General features: G+C 40.1%; 1 protein-coding gene across 12 annotated transcripts in view; it reads right to left on the bottom strand.

The window, feature by feature from the left end:
• The window catches only part of Pphln1 (periphilin 1), a 76,956-nt gene extending 56,790 nt beyond the window's left edge, over positions 1-20,166 (bottom strand). For 6 of the 12 annotated variants that reach the window (XM_051189706.1, XM_051189707.1, XM_051189710.1 and 3 more), the window contains exons 1-2: positions 19,247-19,521; positions 9,163-9,254 (exon numbers count right to left, since the gene is read on the bottom strand). In XM_051189706.1, coding sequence (XP_051045663.1) covers positions 9,163-9,254; positions 19,247-19,286 — 132 coding nt within the window. In that variant the 5' untranslated portion in view covers positions 19,287-19,521. Of the gene's footprint in view, positions 1-9,162; positions 9,255-19,246; positions 19,522-19,866; positions 20,060-20,106 lie in introns of those variants that run through there. The other 6 variants (XM_051189709.1, XM_051189716.1, XM_051189718.1 and 3 more) reach the window with 5 other exon arrangements.
• Positions 20,167-20,188: the final 22 nt, after the last annotated feature.

Below are 20,188 nucleotides of genomic sequence, written 5' to 3'. Positions count from 1 at the left end.
ACAGCAATCCTCCTGTCTTAGCCTCCTGAGTGACAGAATTACAGGTGGCTTAGCACACACACAATAAACAATTGATTAATTTTTAAAATGAAATAAAAAATTTGAAGTTGATTTTTTAAAAAAAAAAATCTTAGTTTTTAAAACTATGGAAGATACTTTCATTCTAGATGGTTGAATAATTTGACACACAACTATATTATACTTTCCACACAAATTTAAGTATCATAGTTAAGTGAACACAAATTAAAGCATTACTTGAGACTAGGGTGACATTCATTCAGTTGCAGAGCAAGGGTTAGCATTCATAAGGCCCTGGAACAAAACATTAAATATATGTCAACTTATTTTAGTACAAAACATTACGGCTTTTATTTATTTGCTATTTTATTTATTTTATGTATGGTGAAAGAGGTCTACATGCTTGCCATAGTTTGCATAGTTTACCATAGTCTGCATAGGTCAGAGCTAATTCTCAACTTCCACCATGTGGTTTCTGGAGATGGATCTCAGTTATACAGGTTTGGTAGCAAGTATTTTACCCACTGAGCTATCTTGATATCCTACAGAAAATATTTTGTTTAAATTTAAATTATAAGGCCCCTCCTTAAACATCTTTATCCTTTAGAGACAATGGAAATGTTTTCTTACATTTGAAACATGAATAGTGGATTTACTTCAGGAAAAAAAAAAAAACCTCTCAGGAAGGGAGGAGTGGTCAAGAAAACTGGCTGCTATTCTAGAGAGCCTGGGTTCAATTCCTAGTACCTACATAGTAGTTTACAGTAATCTGTAACTCCTGTTCCAGAGGCCTCCAACACCCTCTTCTGGCCTCTTTAAGCATCAGACATGCACACATGATGTGGTCTGTGGTCACAGACATACATGCAGACAAAACACTAATACACATAAAATAAAAAATTTTAAATGATATTTAAAAAAAAAAAAACCCTGGGAGAGGAAAACAATTATGAATAAAACACAAGCAACCAAAAGTAGATAACTGCTACTTTCATACTTTCATGACAATACTTTGAGAGTTCTTTATCTTGCCTACTTTTAAATAATTGTTTTGTTTATAAAGAGTCAAACACAAGTATAACATGGTTATACATGCCAGCAATCTCAGCATTAGAGAGGCTGAGAGAGAAGGACGGAAGTTCAAGGCAATTTGGACTACATAAGATCCTGTCTCAAAAATAAATAGATGAATAAATAAAGCTAAACAATAGTCAAGCACAAGACCACACTACACTTTCAAGTGCAGCTTGAGCTACAAAGCAAGCCCTTGTCTCAAAAAAATAAAAAAGAAACAAACAAAAAAAACATACTAACTACTGGCAAAGTACCACAGTACAGAAACAGCAACATTTCCTACCATAGTGAATTTACAATCTGAATGTAACCATAGAAACCTTGCTGGCCTTACTATCCAGCTCCTGGAAAAGCAAGTTGCACACAGTAAGTACCCCATACAACATGAAACCTGCCCATCCTGTAGAAATGCTTGCCTAGATGAGCCCAGGACACTGAAATTAGAAGAATTCAAGGGGTGTAAAGAACAGCTCAGTTGAGATCAAGGAGAAAGAGCTTTATTAAGGAGCATAAACACCTGAGTGATGCACAAGATCAGGCTGACAGAAATGACAAAGGCAATCCAGGACTAGAAAATGAAATTTAATAAAGACATAGAAAGAAATACTGAAGGGGACTCAAGCTGAAATGAAGGAGGAATCAAAAAATGAAGTAAAACATTTCACAACTAGAAAACTCACAGAAAAGACTGACAGTCTGAATCAAGCAGAAAACTGAACACCAGGCAATCTAGATCAAATAAGCAAGGAATATGACAAAGAAATTAAAAACATAGGAAAGGAACACAGAGATATTTGGGACACCATTAAAAAAACAGAACAAAACAAACCTTTGGATACCGGCATAGATGAGGCAAAGTAATCCCAGGTCAATGGCATAGAGCAGATCTCCAACAAGACCACAGAAGAAAATTTCCCCAGACTAAGGACAAACACACCCATATAGATACAAGCAGCACAAAGAACAGCAAACAGACAAAACCAGAATAGAAAACTCCAATAGAACATCATATTAAAACACTTAAGTATACATAATAAAGAAAATATTTTGAAAACTGTAAGAGAAAAAGCACAAGTAACATATAAAGGAAACATGAAAATAACAGCTGATTTTGAAATAGAATCTTTGAAAGCCAGAAGATTAATACAGTTCAAGTACTAAAAGTCTATGAAAGCAATATAAAAACACCAAAACGATTGAAGGAGAAAGAAAACTTTTTACATAATCCAACTCAAAACTTTGGAAAAACAAGAACAAGCCAAATCCAAACACAGTCAATAACAAGAAATAACAAAAATCAGAGCTAAAATCAATGAAATAGAAACAAAACAACATAATCAATGAATCTAAGAGCTGTTTCTTTGACCCAACTAACCAAAAGAAAGAAACAACAAATTAACAGTCAAAAATGAACAGGGGGGAAAGAGTATATGGGGAAGAAAAGGAAGAAATGTTGTAATTAAAATAAAATCTCAAAAATAAACAATTAAAAAAAGTTAAAATACATCCTCAAGTAGCTCTACACAGGGAAGTACTATTCAATTAAAATTTGAACCTCAACAGTCTAGAGTTTAGTTTTTTTGGGGGGGAAGGGAGTGATTGGAGTATTTCATTTGTTTTTTGTTTTTCAAGATAGGGTTTCTCTGTGTAACAGTCGTGGCTTGCAGTCCTGGACTCACTTTGTAGACTAGGCTGGCCTTGAACTAACAGAGGTCTGCCTGGCCCTGCCTCCCAAATGCTGGGATTAAAGGTGTATGCCACCACTGCCACACTCTAGAGTTTAGTTTTTGACGTATGTAATTTTTCCATTGAAAAAAAACTCTGTAAGCTGAGTATGGTGACCCACATCTTTAATCCCTGCACCAGCAACCTGGTCTCCATAGTAGGCCAGGTATACACAGTGAACTCCAGGCCAGCCAGAGCTACATGAGATTGTCTCAAAAATAAAAAAATAAAAACAAATAAAATCCAAAATGCACTTGTACCAAAACATGTTAAGAACAGAAGCGAAGACAGGTGGTAGTGGCGCACACCTTTAATTCCAGCACTCTCCGGCAGAGGCAGGCATATCTTTGTGAGTTGGAGGCCAGCCTGGTCTACAGAGTTTGTTCCAGGACAGGTTCCAAACTACACAGAGAAACCTGTCTTGGAGGAAAACAAAACAAAACAAAAACATACAAACAAGCAAACAAACAAAAGAGAATGGAAGTGAAATGATAGGCATAGTGATTTTCAAACAAAAAATACTGAGAATCACATGGGTAAATTTATATAAGCATCAGCCTCGAACAGATCAGTGATTTAACTCACGTGTCTAGGATGTGTGAGGCCCCAAATTCAAATACTACAAAACATAAAGAAAACTAATGAAACACAAAAAGAATAGGAATTAAGTTAAAAGTGAAGGTTTTGAATAAAATGTCTCAGGATCTATAAATAAGAACTACTACTCAACATTACATTCTGTAAGCAGTGCTATACAAACAGCATGTAAATGAATTACCATGTGAAACACTCTTGACTTTTAAATTGAAATGGGGAAAAAAGATTACAGAATTATAATTTAAGCACATTCATATATGAGACTATTTGGAAACAGTAAGTCCCATGCAATCCCTATAAAGCCTCAGATATAGCAAAATCAAGTTTTAATTCACCAAAGAATGTTTTGATTGGCTAAACAGGAGCTGAGAAAGAGAAGTAGTGACAGAAAAATATTAAGATTACAAACTTGTAATCTCAGCACTCAAGACTTTGGGCAAGGAGACACAGGTAAATAGCACACACACACACACACACACAAACACACACTCACACACACACAACACAGACACTGAATTAAAAACTGAAAAGAAAGCTCTGTCCTCTTTACAATTTGTATCAAGGCTGGGCATATTAACAAAGCAGTGTGCAAACCAAACAACTACCACCGATGGGTGAAATTTCGTGAGGTCAATATGGATTCCGTCACTGCATATGCCTGGCAGACAAGCTTTGTCTTGGGGTCCTCCCAGTAGTGATCAGGGTTCGGCCTCCTTTGGCTTGTTTAGATGGTTCTATACAGGAACTTCAGGAGATACACTCTTGAGCTCAGCTTCTGGCCATCAGTGCTATTTGTGAAGTTTATCCACGTTGCTGTACCTGGCAGCAGGCTACTTACCCCATTGCCAATGGTTCTCAATCTCCTTAATGCCGTGACCCCTGTGTTGTGGTGATGCCAAGCATTAAATTACTTTGTTGCTACTTTATAACTATAACTTTGCTACTGTTACTAAGCATAATGTAAATATCAAATGGGCAGGATATCTGATGGTGACCCATAGATTGAGAACCACTGATTTAAACAGTTCATCTATTCTCCTGTTAGACATCAGGCTACTGCCAGCTTGAAGCTCTTAGAAATGGTGCTTTTATAAGCAGACATGCAATATGATTTTTAAATAATGTTAGATGATCTCTGCTTCATAAGCAAAGACTTTAGAACTTTTTTTTTACTTCTATGAACATGTGCATATGCCACTTGAGTACTGAGGGCAGAGACCATCACACATTCTGGAACTACAGTTACAGGCAGTTATAAGCAGCCTGATGTGTCCTCTGGAAGAACAAAAAAAAGTGCTCATATCAAGGAGCCATCTCTCTTCTGCAAATTCAGTGAAATCCTTTAAGTCAGACATGAATATAAAACTGCTTTCACAAGGCACGTGACTAAGCACCGTTCAACTCTGGGACCAGGGATTTGAGGGAAAAGGAAAAAAAAATGGAGGCCAACCTGTGATGGTGGGGGAGAAAAGAAACTACTTTTTCTTAAATAAAAACAACACAGCAGCACAACAGCAGAATCTATTAACTTTATTGTTCAAATCAGGGTCGAATGAGGTGCCCCTCAGTTGCAAGCATTTGAAGAATATTCATTTCCCAGTTGGTGGTGCTGTTTGGAGAGCCTTTACAGGTATGACCTTGCTGGAGGTATACCACTGGAGGCAGGCTTTGGAGTTTAAAGACTGCCATTTTGTGTTTGTTGTCTTCTCTCTGTTCTGTCCTTGCAATTAAAGACTGAGGTCTCAGCTTGATACTCCAGCCACTATGCCTGCAACTTCCCTGCTATTACTGCCACTTCTATACTTTGGAATCCTTTTTAAAAAAAAGTTGCCTTGGCCACTGTGCTTTATCACAGCAACAGAAAAGTGACTAATACATCAGGTTACAGCCACATTTATACCCATCACTAGTTTAAGTCAAAGGTGGCTCTTGATATTTAGCCACCTACTGATATAGCTTAGGCCTTAAATGTCACCCATTAAATGTCTGGGGTAAAGCCTAGTGTCTGTAGGAGTCTTCCTGTCACTGGGAATGTGTCCTCAAAGAGTACTGCGGCACCGTCTTAACTCTGTCCCATGCCTATAAGGTGAATGGTTTGGGTCTAGGACACACTCTCATAATATTCTGTCTTACCCAAAGTCAGACTCATCGTGGAGTAAAACCTCCAAAACCACAAGCCAAAATAAGTGTCTTTCTTAATAAGCTGATTACCTCCAGTAAGCCTTAGAGTAATGCGGTAACACACCTACTAAGAAGCAAGTATTACCAAATTATAAATTGAGGTTTTGATCTGGGTGTAGTTGCTCATGCCTGTAAGCTCAGCACCTCAGAGCTTAAGGCAGGAGGACTACCCTGAGTCCAGAGTCAGCCTCATCTATACAGTGAGTCCTAAACCAGTCTGAACCAGAAAGCACCCTGCCTCAAACAAAAGAAAAGCCAGGAGGTGGCAGGTGCCTATAATCCCAGCACTTTGGAGAAAAGGCAGCACGAACAGGAGTTCAAATCCACCCTCAAGTACACAGTAAGTTGGAGCCCAGCCTGGGCCACACCTGAGCCTGTCTCAGAAAGCTAAAAAAAAAAAGGGGGTGAGATTTGACTGAGGTGGTTAACTGCTTTTACTGTTCTTCAAGAGGACTGAATTCACTTCCCAGAAACCAGGTCTGGAGGGTTACACCTGCCTGTAATCAGCTCCAAAGGCACAACACCCTCTTCTAGCCACCCCCACACACATGACACTAATGCTTACACACAAAAAGAATAATAAAATACATATTTTAAAGAATATTAATTTTTTTATACCTTAACACTTGTATTCTAACCTCAATAACCTCAGTCAGGCATCATTCCGGGTGTGATAGAATACAGTCTATAAACCCAGCATTTAAGAGGTAGAGGTAAGAGCATCAGGAACTCAAGCCCAGGCTCAGAGACATAGAAAGTTCAAGGCCACCCTGACTTACAGACAACCGTGTCTCAAAATCAGTGTTGGGGATACCCTGAGAAGTGTCTATAAACTTTACCAGAATAGTAAAAAGGCAAAAAGATTAAGAACTTAGGTTACATTTAACTAAAATGTAAGTATCTACAAGGCGAAGGGGCAATTTGCAAGAGCCCACTAAAGAGCAAAATGTACTGAGAGCAAGGCAAAGGTTCAAGTCACTCACACAAAAAGTTAGGTTCACAGGGGGAAAAAAAAATCTGAGTACTAAAAGAGAAATATAGGAATAAAGGTTTCCAAATCAGTAAAGTGGGGCTGGGAATAGAAAAGACCCAGCTTCTCTAATAGCATAGAGAAGGAAGAGGAATGAGCAGGTCTGGCCAGGTGTGTGTTTCTAAAGGAAGAACACTTCAGGCTCCCAATGAGCACAGCCGGACAAGGAGGAAGAAGAGATCCGTCCAAAACATCTACTCTGATCATAAGCACATAAACTTAGCTCCCTTCCTACTTACTGATGCTGAAATTCTACTAGGGGTGGGGGGGAGTGAGGGAATGACTATTTTACACACACACACACACACACACAACACACACACACACAAAAGGCATAGGATAAAACAACAGTTGTTTACATTTTACTCTAAAATGCTTATTCAATAAAGACTTCCATCAATTTTTCCCCCTTTCTTGAGGTGTTTGAGATCAGTCCAGGGGATCAAACATGCTAAGGCAAGCACTAACTGAATTATATCCTCAGCCCTTCAATTCTAATTCTTAGACTATCATTCTGTGACCAATCAATACACTGAACTTCACCCAGAATGCTGCCATCCTGGGAGCACCATGCTCTAAAACAACAATTGCTCATCCTTCCACCAAAAGGTGGCCTTAGGCCTCCAGTAGCTTTTCCTTGTTCCTAAACCACCACTTCTTTTAAGCCACTCCCCTTCTCAGGTCTCTCTTTTTAATGAGGTCATTTAACAATACATTAATTACCTCAATGATTCTGAGTATGATTCTTCAGTGTCAGTCTTGGGCAATCACTCATCTTGCAATCTGAAATCAATACAATCTGCTTTTCCAATCCACAATTAAGTCACTCAGTGAAAAAGCACACAGTCTGCATATCAATCAATGCCAAGCTGGTAAAATTTCCAAGGACTATAGGGGGGAAGAGAACATTTTTTGGAAGCTATCTCATAGCTATGTGACACTTAATGTGTATCATTTTTTAAATCCTCCTAGGTGGATCATAAAATAATTTTGTCAAATTTAAAGAAGGAAAAACTTACTAGAAATAGCCTCTAGAACAACCTGGGAAGCATGGCATGATAATTATCAAGTCTGCCCATTCTAATATAACGGGCTTCCTCATTTGTTTTTCTATCTTAAATCATTTTATATCAACCCAAGCTGTAATTCAGGCCAATGAGTGACAACCTTGCAAATGACACTGTTCATCGAGGTGAAGTATATGATCAGGTAATAAACTGTCAGTGTCAGCTGGGTCTGGTTGCAGTCCTATAAACTACCTGAAAGGCATCAGGATCACAAGGGCAAGGCCTGCATAGGACACACAGTGAGTTCAAGCCCAAGCTAGGCAATTTAGTAAGACCTTGACTCAAAAAATGAAACAGAGGGTGAGGGATAGGGCTCAGTGTTTGAGTGCTTGCCTAACATGAGAAAAACCACACACACAGAAAGCCCTAATATTTTAAATAAAAAATACTTAACAAGTATTTGTCTTTTGTGGTAAACAAAATGTCTACATATGAATACAACCCTACTGCCCACCCGGTGGTGGTGGCAATGCACGCCTTTGATCCCAGCACTCAGGAAGCAGAGGCAGGTGGATTTCTGTGAGTTTAAGGCCAGCCTGGTCTACAGAGCAAGTTCCAGGACAGACTTCAAAGCTACATAGAGAAACCCTGTCTTAAAAAAACAAAAACAAACAAAAAAGAATATAACCCTAATGTCCCAATGTTCAAGATAAGTCTGCAGAAGATTAAGAGCTTCTTGACCTCCAAACCTTTCCTCAGTTTTCCATGCAGAACTCTGAGGAGAACAAAGCCACTCACTTAATAAATGTTGAGCCCCTGCTACAGACTAGGACTAGATACAGTTCTGGTGTGAGTCAACAGCTTATCAGTAACTCTCAGAACAGAGACAAGGAGACAGATAGAAGATGCGAACCTCAGTACTCTCCTCAACCTGCAGGCTGCCTGACCAAACAGAAGCATGCCAGCTGAAGTACTGACCAGGGTAGCAACATGCTTCTAGTCCAGAGAGATTGACCTCTAGTAGAATGCCATACTAATCTATAACTTCATTTTAATTAATTAATGTTTGTTGTTATTGTTGTGTGACAGGGTCAGACTGTGTGGCCTGGCCTAGAACTTGCTATGAAGACTTGGCTTGCCTTGAATTCACAGAAATCCACCTGTTTCTGCCTCTCAAGTGCTGAGATAAAAGGCACGTGACGTACCATGCCAGTCTCAATTTATTAATATTTTAAGGAGACAAATGGCAGCCACAAGTCGAAGCAGATGTTCAACATTTCTTTGTCAGTGCACAGTACAGTATTCATAAACATTTTCCTCCACAAACAAAATCTTTGCTCTAGAAATTTAAGTACAAAACAAAGCTTTTGCTTTTTACTTAAATAAAATATTACCATGCATTCTCTGGCTTTTAAAAAGTGAATTTGATCTATTTCTCCAGCTAGGCTGGTAAACTTCTGGTATCTGAAGATGCTGGAGAAGACAAAATGATACAACAGGTTAACTTTCCTCCACAGAGCAGTGACTTACACTGGCATGGCTCCTAGGGGGCGCTCGTTCTCTCGGAAGCCGTTCGTAGTCATACCGTCCCTCAGACCACATCTCATCTCTTGTGGAAGCCACTAAAGAGAAAACAAAAACAATTCTGGGTTGTTTGTCAGGAAGTAAGAGACAATAAAGAAGCAGATGGCTGTCAAGACACCTGGAAGGGAGCAAGTGAGGAGAGGAGGGATGAAAGCAACAAGTCCTCCTAGATGAGTTTCTAAAAAATGTGTGCACATGTATATGAAGTCCTACCTTCCTTCTGTTTTAATGAAACCTCCACCAACATGCTGGGTAAGAGTCATAAACCACACACAATTTCTTCATTGCCCGACAATTTGAAAAACTAGAAAAGATACCATTTGATGAATAGTTTAGAAAGCAGGCTAGCATGACTACTCCAATTAAGGCTGGCCTCAAACTTACTATGTAGCCAAAGCTGGCCTGGAAATGGCAACCTTGTCTCAACCTTTCAGATCACTGGGATTACAGGTATATCCTAACATGCAGTGCTCCAGTGTGAGTTTTCTGTTATTTTTTAAATTTTGTATTAATTTGTTTGTATATACACACATCATGCCTGGGGCAAGTACGCATTACATACATTCCCCAGAATGTGTATGGATGTCAGAGGACAATTTTCAGGAAATCAATTCTCTCCATCATGGGGGTACCAGTGATTAAATCCAGGGCCTCAACCTTGATGACAAGTGCCTTTATTGATGGGCCATCTCACAGCCCTCTGGTTTAGTTTCTGGCCTTAAAACTGCTGACCCTCCTGACATGGCACCCCAAATGCTGAATTATAGTAGTGCACCACCACAACCATCAGTAATCTTTAATTCATCAAAAGACATGCTGGACATATCATAAAAATCTGATCAAGAGCCGGGCAGTGGTGGCACACAACTATAATCCCAGTACTCAGTAGGCAGAGGCAGGCAGACCTCTGGGTTCCAGGTCAGTCAGGTCTAGAGGGTCAGTGTAAGGAGCATGCAACCAGACAGGCAGAAGACTGAGAGGAGATTAGGAAAGTGAATGTAGGCCCCTTACCCAACTACTAGAGATAAGAATGAAGGAAAGTATGCATGTGTGGCAGAATGTGATAAGCAAGGTATTTAGAGACTAGCTCATACCTGAGATGCAGAACCCACCATGACTATTTGAAGGACATGTTCTGGAACTCTACTCTGCCTGAGAAGCCAGTCCACTAAGCTGAGAGTTGCCAGATCTGATACCAGAGACCTTGGTGGAATCTTGAGATATGGAGAGTCGTGGCCCTATGCCGGACAGGTACCCCAGTTGTGAGTGGCTATGGTCCCTAGGATTTTGCTTTTGCTTGTGTATACTGCTCTGATATAAGTGTGAAGTAAAATATATACTCAAAGCCAACTTGCTGAGTCTGTCATCATTCCTCCTGGGTTAAAGCCTGGTAAGTGCTCATGACAGTGAGTTCCAGAACTAAGGTTACACAAAGAAATCCTGTCTCAAATAACCAAACAAAAATAAATAAGCAACAAAAAACCAGTTCCAGACCAGCTTAGAGTACATGAGACTCTTGACAAAGAATTAAGCACACTAATGTAAACTGATAAAAAGGAGGGATACCTGTAATGGAATCTGTTAAATCTGTGAAATAGCCTTACCTTAGGAGGATTAAAAAGCCTAAAGTGCACCCTATGGTATAGGCCTGTCTTGGCCACTCAGAATTGCTTGAACACAAAGTTCAAGACTAATCTGGTCAACATTAGCAAGAGATTATCTCAAATAGGGAAGGAAGTATATATTGGCTAGTTTTATGTTAATTAGGCATAAGAATACTCTGAAGGGGGTGAACCTCAATTGAGAAAATGCCTCCACAAGATCCAGCCATAGGGCATTTTCTTAGTGATTGATGCTGGAAGACCCAGCACACCGTGGGTGGTGCCATCCCTGGGCAGGTGACCTAAGTTCAGTAAGAAAGAGGGCTGAGCAAGCCATAATGAGCAAGCCAGTATGCAGAACCCCTCCATTGCCTCTGCTTCAGCTCCTGCCCCTATTTCCTTCCCAGTTTGAGTTCCTGTCCCGAGTTCCTTCAGGGATGTGGAAGTGTACACCAAATAAACCCTTTCCTCCTCAACTTTGCTTTTGGTTATGCTTTTCATCACAGCAACCTAAGTAACCCCAACTAAGACGAATTGAGCAAGGGGTATATTCGCATGAAACTCAAAGGCTAGCAGAGTGCTCTCCTACAAGGACTGGGCTCTCTGAGGGGCAGCACAGACAATCCAAAAAATGTCACACTACCAAACTGCAGAAAGGAAATGCTGATTTTCCTTTGGAATTTTCTACTTATCAGTTTGGAAGATATATTTACTACCTCAGATATTAGAATTACTCTAAGAATCAAAAACCATGAAAAAGGGATCTCTAATCAAGCTGGATCATGGGATTAGGCTGACTTTTTTTGGGGGGGAGGGGAGTGCTCAGCTACATCTCTTGTTCAACCTGGATCTTGAATTAAATCACAAAAAGGAACAGAGGAAAAAAAAATAGGCATTAGGGAAGGAATGATGATAAAAGCACTATAGAAAATATGTTAAAATTGCTTTCAATTCAAATAATACCCTGCAATTTTCAAAGTCATTTAGAAGCATTCTTAAGTACAGTAATCTTTTGATTAATGGCATGTGTTGCTTATGACATTATCCAGGTTTGGCAATCAATCCATCCCACAACCAATCAACTACACAGACTCATGACAATAAACAATCCTCCCCCATTACTGGAGTCTCAAAAGTACTCTACAGCCTAAAGAGATGGCTCAATGGCTGAAAGATCTTCTCACTCAAGAATGAGGAGTTTGGATCCCATCACCCACACAAAAGCCCAATATGACTCACTCACTCATGTAGCACCAGTAACTGAGGGGACAGAAAACGGATCACTGGGTGACCTCCAGGTTCAGTAGGGGACCTATCTTAAAGGAACAAGCTGAAGTGTAACAGAAAACAACACACTCCTCTGGCCTTTGCATACCCAAGCACACACATATGAATACAATAAACAGAGGGTTTTTGTTTTTGTTTTGTCTTGTTTTTTAATTTTTAAAAGCAGACAACAGGAAGGTGCAAACTTCCTTTAGAAATGTGCCAATAAATTGATTCCAAAATGTAAGAACCTCACTTTTATGCAAAAAGCAATACAGGGTATAAGTAATAATGTCTGTAGGTCAAGTCCAGAAGGAAATAAGCCCCTCCTTAAAGGACTCCGCTGAGTGATCCCAAGCCCTATGTAATTTCCATGGAGAACTGGCACTGTGAGTGAAAGTTACAAAAATTTGAAAAAACAGACTCACAGTTAATTACCTTGTGTCCAACCAAATATACTCAGTCCTAAATCAAAATGATACAATTCTTTTTTCATGTTATCCAAACTGTTTGTCCTGAAGCTTAGGCAACAGAAAATAACTGCATTATAATCTAGCAGTTCCACTCATCTTCAAGTGTTTTCTTCTCTCCCTGTGTATCCCTTTCATTTTTTACTCTAATCTAGCTATTCTGATAGCCAGCCAAGAGTTAATGGAGAGAAAAGTCCTCCTTAAGCTTATATTCCAGATAAGCACTAGGCACTTGCATTTGGCAGTGTCCTTTAGCATGCTCTCCAGACATCTCTGTAACCTCCTCAGCTTTTACCTGAGTATTTTAATGTCACTCAACCAGATCCTGCAACATTGCTTTCTTCACAATACTAATCATCAAAAGTATGGTATGATTTACATACAATACTGATATCTTAGTTGGGGTTACTACTGCAGTGATGTCTCCATAAGATCAAATAGTAAGCTTGCCTGTATGGCATTTTCTTAATTAGTGATTCACCAGAGGGGGTGGGGGGTTGGGGGGGGTGATGTATGTGGAGCCACCTCTAAGCTGGTGGTCCTGAGTTCTATAAGAAAGCAGGCTAAGAAAGCCATGGGTGGCAAGCCAGTAAATAGCACTCCTGCACAGCCTCTGCACTAGCTCCTGCCTCCAGATTACTGCCTTGTGTGAGTTCCTGTCCTGACCTCCTTCAATGATGAACAGTGATGTGTAAGAGTAAGCCAAATAAACTCTCCCTCCCCAAACTGTTTTAGTCACTGTGTTTCATACAGCAATAGTAACCCTAAGACACTACCCAGGCAGCATTATTATAAAAACAGTAGGTAGAACCACTATGTTGTTCAGTAACTTCCTCAACAATTCACACAAAGAATGTGATCATTAGAATGAATTTATTTGTGTTATAAAACCAGTTCTCAGGCGGGTGGTAATGGCACACCCCTTTGATCCCAGCACTCGGGAGGCAGAGGCAGGCAGATCTCAGTGAATTTGAGACCAGGCTAATCTGTAGAGTTCCAAGACAGCCTCTAAAAGGTACAGAAAAACCTTGTCTTAAAAAAAAAAAAAAAAGAAAGAAAGAAAAGAAAAAACCCTTTCAATAAATGATTGGACATTTCTTCTTCCATCCTAACTTCCTTCTAAAGAATGTGGCCTTAGCTGGGCAGTGGTGGTGCACGCCTTCAGTCCCAGCACTCAGGAGGCAGAGGCAAGTGGATCTCTGTGAGTTCGAGACCAGCCTGATCTACAAGAGCTAGTTCCAGGACAGCCTCCAAAGCCACAGAGAAACCCTGTCTCAGAAAATTTAAAAAAAAAAAAAAAAAAAAAAAAGAATGTGGCCTTCAACTCAACATACCCCAACAGTTCTTCACACTTTTTCAGAGACCCATCTCACCTCTGGTCTTCCCCATTTCGATCAATGAAACCCAAAGACTCAAATCAGAAACTTGAGTAATAAAACTCAACACCTGTCACATCTAAACATTTACTCCATCCAGTTATTTCTAAGACTTCAACAAAGCACAAGTACCTAAACTTCCCACTCTGGTTACCAAGCATACACTGCATCATAATCTCTACTCAGATTATCTCTGAATCCAGTCTATGTTCAAGATGCAGCCCAAATGCGAACCTTTCTTATATTCTCCCATAGGGCTAATCTAGTTTTTCTGGGCCCCTCAAAAGACCCTACAGTACTATAAAACAGTCCCGTATTGTATTCAACTCTTCTTTCTTAATCATCCTCCCCCTGCAACGGCAATGATATATACCTATATTGCTCCTCTGCTAAGGCAGAGGAAAGCACTTTTTATCAAGGATAAATAGTTCATATGACAACCCAGGAGTCATTCTAGGAAATCTTAATACTAGAGTAGTTGATACCTTTAATTAGTCAAAAAATTTCCTGTGAGCACTATTAAATTATGAGTCTAGCCACACTTTTTATGGTGTCAATGACATTTCACTTTTTAAAAAATATTTTATTTAACTTTATTTTATTGGTGTTGGTGTTAAGGTGTCAGATCTCCTAGAAATGGAATTACAGACAGTTGTGAGCTGCTATGTGGGTGCTGGGAATTGAACCTGGGTCCTCTGGAAGAGTAGTCAGTGAGTGCTCTTAACCACTGAGCCATCTCTCCAGACCTGCCATTTTATTTTTTAACAAAAGATATGGATGAGAAACTTTTAAATCCCACATCAAGTGAATTTCAATCTTGCTGCACACTAGCATTATCCAAGAGTTTTAAAAAGCAACACTATCCAGATCCTGTCTTTTAAATGCCCAAGATGCCTTTCAAAAGATCTATTTGCTTTCAAATCTTAAACCCATCTCAGGCTAAAATCAACAGATAAAAGGGAGAAATAAACATATCTCTGGCATCTATACTGAAATACTAAGGAGACGTTCAAGGGCTAACCTGAAGCTAAAAACTGAAAGACTGCTCCTAGCAGAAAATGTTTACAATTCCAGACAACTAAGCCAAAAATCATTTCTAGAATATAATTAAAACTCAGCCAGGTGGTAGAGGCACATTCCTTTAATTCCAGCACTCAAGAGGCAGAGGCAGCTGGATCTCAGTGAGTTGAGAACAGCCTGGTCTACAAGAGCTACTTCCAGGACAGCCTCCAAAGCCACAGAGAAACCCTGCTTCAAAAATAAATATGTATGTATGTATATATAAAGTTAAAAATCTTTGGGAAAAAAATGTCACTAACTAAAATGGTCACCAGCAACATCCCAGCTAGAATTCCATGTTGCTTAGCACTCAACAGTATGCTAGCTGTGGATACAGTGAAGCACCCCTTTAATCTCAGCTCTGAGAGCTCTAGGCCAGCTAGGGTTACAAAGTGAGAGCTAGCTTTAAAAACAAAATGCTAGGTAAGACAACTTTTAAGAAAGCTAAGATGAAACTTTTAGAAATTAATAACAATAGGATGCTGAACGAGCACTCAAATGAATAGACAATACTGAACAATAGAATCTAAGATAAGGAATGATTCTGACAGTATCTGAAAAAGAACTGACCATGGCTTCTCAGCCTTTTGACTAAGATAAAGTGAAGAACTGACCAAAGGAGACCACACGACAATGATAAATAACCCTACCTACTCAGATATCGCTCTATAGACCAGGCTGGCCTTGAACTCACAGAGATCCTCCTGCTTCTGCCTCCCAAGGGCTGGGTTTTAAAGGCGTGTGCCACCAATGCCCAGCTGACATTTAAACTCTTCACTCACACTATCCTAGTGAGGGAGATATAACCCTTCACTTTTACATAAAAAACCTCTGAAGCTCTCAAAAACTGAAATTCTAGTGCTGAGCCTGGAATACCATCCCCAATCCTTCCCAGCATTATCACAAAAGAAGCAGGCAAGCAGAGAGAATAGGTTCCATGGCATCATGGAATGATAAAGTCTAGACAAGATATTCAGTAGAGGCTTTTAACCTTGGGAATGAGTGGAGGAAGGATGTCATTTCAGAAGGTTAATTTTTCAGCATACAAGATAGATTAGAAGAGGAGGCAGGAGGCTATAACAAGATCATGGACTTTTTTTTCAAGATAAATTATATAGTTTAGGAATGGAGGGGGCAGAAATTTGACATAGAGCTTCACTGTGTAGCCCTGTCTGACTTGGGACTCATGGATGTCCCACCACAATTTAGCACCTTTAAAGTACTTCAATCTTACTAGTTTCACAAGTCACACTACACTTTTTAGGCCAGGTGTAGTAAGTAATCCATTACTCCATATCTGTAATCCAAGACTCCAAAAGCTTCACCCATGTAGCCAGCCTCAAGCAGCCAGAGTTACATAGAAAAACCCTGTTTCAAAAAATATGTAAACCACAAAACCTTAGTTGAGACTAGATGGTGCTTACTGGAGTATAGAAGACCAGCAGAAGAAAAGGATAAAGACAGGTTAATGAATGGGAAAGTTACAGCTAAGTAGGGCAAGAAGGCCTCAAATTCCATTGTATAGTAGAGTGGTTATAGATAACAGTAATAGTTATTGCACTTCAAAAAGTCTACAAGAATTTTGCAAGACTTTACCATAAAGAAATGGTATTTGAAGAGAAATGTTTATTATGACCCAAAATTATGAAATACATGTATTTAAGCATTAATAATATCCCAGTAATATACATATTTGTTTTAAAGAGTTATTATTTTATGTGTAAAATAAAAATAATCTACAGGGCACAAAAATTGTAAACACAGAGAGGCACAGCTTATCTAGTTTGTCAACAATGTAATTTCAATTGGTTACATTTTTTCCCTCACCTGCTACCTTCATATTATGAAGTGTTCTTGATTTTAATTTTAGGTATATTACACCCATTATATGTCTCCATGTATCACATTCAGATGAAGTAAATGAACAAGTCAGACTGGGACCCTAACAGCTATCAGAGTTTGATGATCCAAGAGCTCCTTCCTTGATGGCTTTCAAAGTTATTTATCTGTCCTGAAAACTGCTCTCTTGCCTATTAAGCCCCATCTACATCAGGTTCTAGACTGAATGACATATTACTTATATTTAATGAGTAACATGTGGTCTTCATGTGCACAAATGTGATGAATGAAGAACACAACTGTGACAGAAGCTTTTTTGAAAGAACTACACCTTATACTGAACCTACAAAAAAGGTTGATTAACCTACTAGAGTATCACTGAGTATAGAGAGATTGGAAAGTTACAGGCCTGAAGCCTAATTAAAATTTACCTTGGGCTATCTTTAGCCCCCAATACGACATCCCTTGCCCATCTCTGTGTTTAACCTATCAGTCTTGGGACTAACAGGAACCTTTGCAAAGGTATTAACTTGAAGACCACTAGCTTCCACCAAACAAAAGGCTAAGAGAGTTGTCAGATGACATTGAAGGACAACAGCTGAGATTTCCCTACTTTGCTGTAATGCACCTACCTGATGTTCCTACCTTAGAAAAAAAATGACTCAAATGACTGTTATCAAAACACTTTACCATGTTAGACCACAGAATTCGCAGTAACTAGAATCTGTGTTTGCAGGCTACATTCACTAGTACTTGCCGTAATATAATCTCTAATCATCAATGAGGCATCTTCATGTTAACAATATATTTAGCCAGGTGGTGGTGGTGCATGACTTTAATCTCAGCACTTCAAGAGGCAGAGGCAGGAGTATCTCTGAGTTTGAGGCCAACCTGGTCTACAGAGCAAGTTCCAAGACAGGACTGTTATATAGAGAAACCTTGTCTTAGAAAACAAATGTATACACACACTCTTAAATTACTTTTTGTAAGCCCCACTTACAATGTAAGCATTACGTACTTAGGAAGAGATTCTTAATTGTCCATTACAAGTGATAAATCAAATTATATAAGTAGACCAAAATATCAGACATTTGCCTGTGACCCAAGTCTTCGAATCTATATGGGGCTTAAGATCATAACTCATCAGACTCCTTTCATTGTCATAAAAATGAATAGTCTACCAATTGCTAGTATATATTCATGAGTGGCTTCCTTAATCAAGAATAGGGCTGGGCAGTGGTGGTGCATGCCTATAATTCTAGCACTCTGGAGGCAGAGGATCTCTATGTTTCAGGACAGCCAGGGCCACACAGAGAAACCCTGCCTCAAAAATAAATAAAATATGGTATGTACTCAAATGTAGGAATTTGGTTGGTTAGAAAGCTAATTAAACTTCCAGATTTCAAAAAAAAAAAAAAAAAAAAAAAAAAAGGAAAGAAAGAAAGGAAAAGCAAAATTTATGCCAGGTGGTGATGGTGCTCACCTTTAATCCCAGCACTCAGGAGGCAGAAGCAGGCAGATCTCTGTTGAATTTGAGACCATCTATCTCCCAAGACACAAAATAATGAAAGGAATTTGAACTGTTAAGCAGACTGGATGACCTGACCATACTGAAATCACACCTCACAAAGGGCATTCCTTACAGCTAAGCAGACCACCAGTTCCTGCTCCCTACATATTCATTAGGCAACTACCTTAACGGCTAAGACTACAAAAAAGCTTCATTCCAAAGATAAGCAAAACAAACACATCCTCCCTCACAGCTTAACTTAAGTGTAAAGACAAAAAACAATTAGGAAACAAATGACTCGTGCTAGGAGGGAAATAGGAGGCAACTTAACCCTACCTACTTTAAGAATTTATAGAGGGACTACTCCAAAATAGAGCACTAAGCCTGAGGAAGGGAAGTAATCAACACCGGAGGGCTGAGGCAGAAGAGGATCACCAGTTCCAGGCCAGTCTGGGCTACACTGAGAGTCCCTGTTGGGGTTGGGGGTGGGGGTAAGTAGAAATGGGAATTATATTAATGGAATGAGAAAGAAGTGGGCAGAGAAATCATAGGACCAAAAGAATGAGAACTTAGCAGGACATTGGGGTGGGGGGATTTTAAGGAAAAGCAATCGAATTAGGAAAGATGGAGCAACAGCCAATCTTAAAACACAGGTCTCACAAAGCGAGTTCAATTTAAAGGCGAAAGCTACACCTCAATCAAGGTTAGAAAATAAAAGGCAATTTCAAAATAAGGCTACATGTGTGAGAGTTTGGCAAGCAACGATTGGCAAAAAACGATTCCAGGGAGCACAGAGACACTGTGCTCAGGGGTGAACTGAGGAAAAGGCGATGATACCCCAAGTCAAGGGGAGAGGGAGCACACAACAGCAGGAAGTGAAATGAAGCATAGAAGACCAAAGGGGCTTACATCTTGGGCGATAACCAAGCACAACCGGGATGTGAAGCATGGTAGTTTTGGCTGGCCACAAGTTTGCCAAGAGAATTAGTCCCAGTGGTCCCTTGGTGGACGCCAAGGCATTAATATTAATGCCTCTCTCAAAACTCTGCTGCGCCCTGGATGGATTGCACTTCGTCCCTCCGCTTCCGTCAGGATTGATTGTGCAGGCTTCAGGGCAGGCTTTGGGCTCCGGGCTGCTGACACGCAGGTTCCCAGGGAGTAGTTACAGGCCTGGTCTGTGTGTGCTGGTGGGTAGAAGTTAAGTATAAACTACCACGCATTACTTTCTGATTTCTCTGTAGAAATGAGCGGCCTATAACAACCTCTTAAAGAATAACCAGTGAGTTCCCATTCCATATTTACAGGGAGGAGAAAGAAAGGTACCAAGAACTCAACATCTGTCCATGCCAGTACTCAAGAATGGGTCACTCTGTGAATCCACCTCTCCCCACGTTGGCTTTGTCTTCCCAGCCACACTGAGACTCCTAAACAGCAAGTGGGCTACTTTTGCACTTTTTCTCAGTCTCCGAAAGTGCCTACTAAGGAGCTGGGTATGTCCAAAAATAAAAACCACAGACTTCCTGACTGACCTCAAGCCACTGAAGTTACCAAGCTACTGCGTAGTCCTTTTTGCATCTTAAACTGCTAACGAGAAGCCGAACCTGTGTCTTACACTCAAGACTTTGCTTTCCGCCCAAATCCACTGAGTCTCTCCAGGCTCCACCACGAGCGCAGAATAATGCACACCTCCAACGCGGCAGGAAACGCCCGCCCGGCCACCCGCCCGCCGCATGCGCCCCTCGCGCCTCTGGGGAGAGCAACTCGCTCACCTACGCTCCGCGACTGCCGCTGAGTCCCGCGAAGGCAGACGTCCGCCCTCGCCGAAGGAACTTCCGGCGCGAGCAATGACGT

The sequence above is a fragment of the Phodopus roborovskii genome, unplaced genomic scaffold (assembly GCF_943737965.1).
Source record: "Phodopus roborovskii unplaced genomic scaffold, PHOROB, whole genome shotgun sequence".
Lineage (NCBI taxonomy): Eukaryota > Metazoa > Chordata > Mammalia > Rodentia > Cricetidae > Phodopus > Phodopus roborovskii.
Note: the sequence above shows the minus strand (reverse complement) of the source record. Positions and strands in the feature narration are given on the sequence as shown.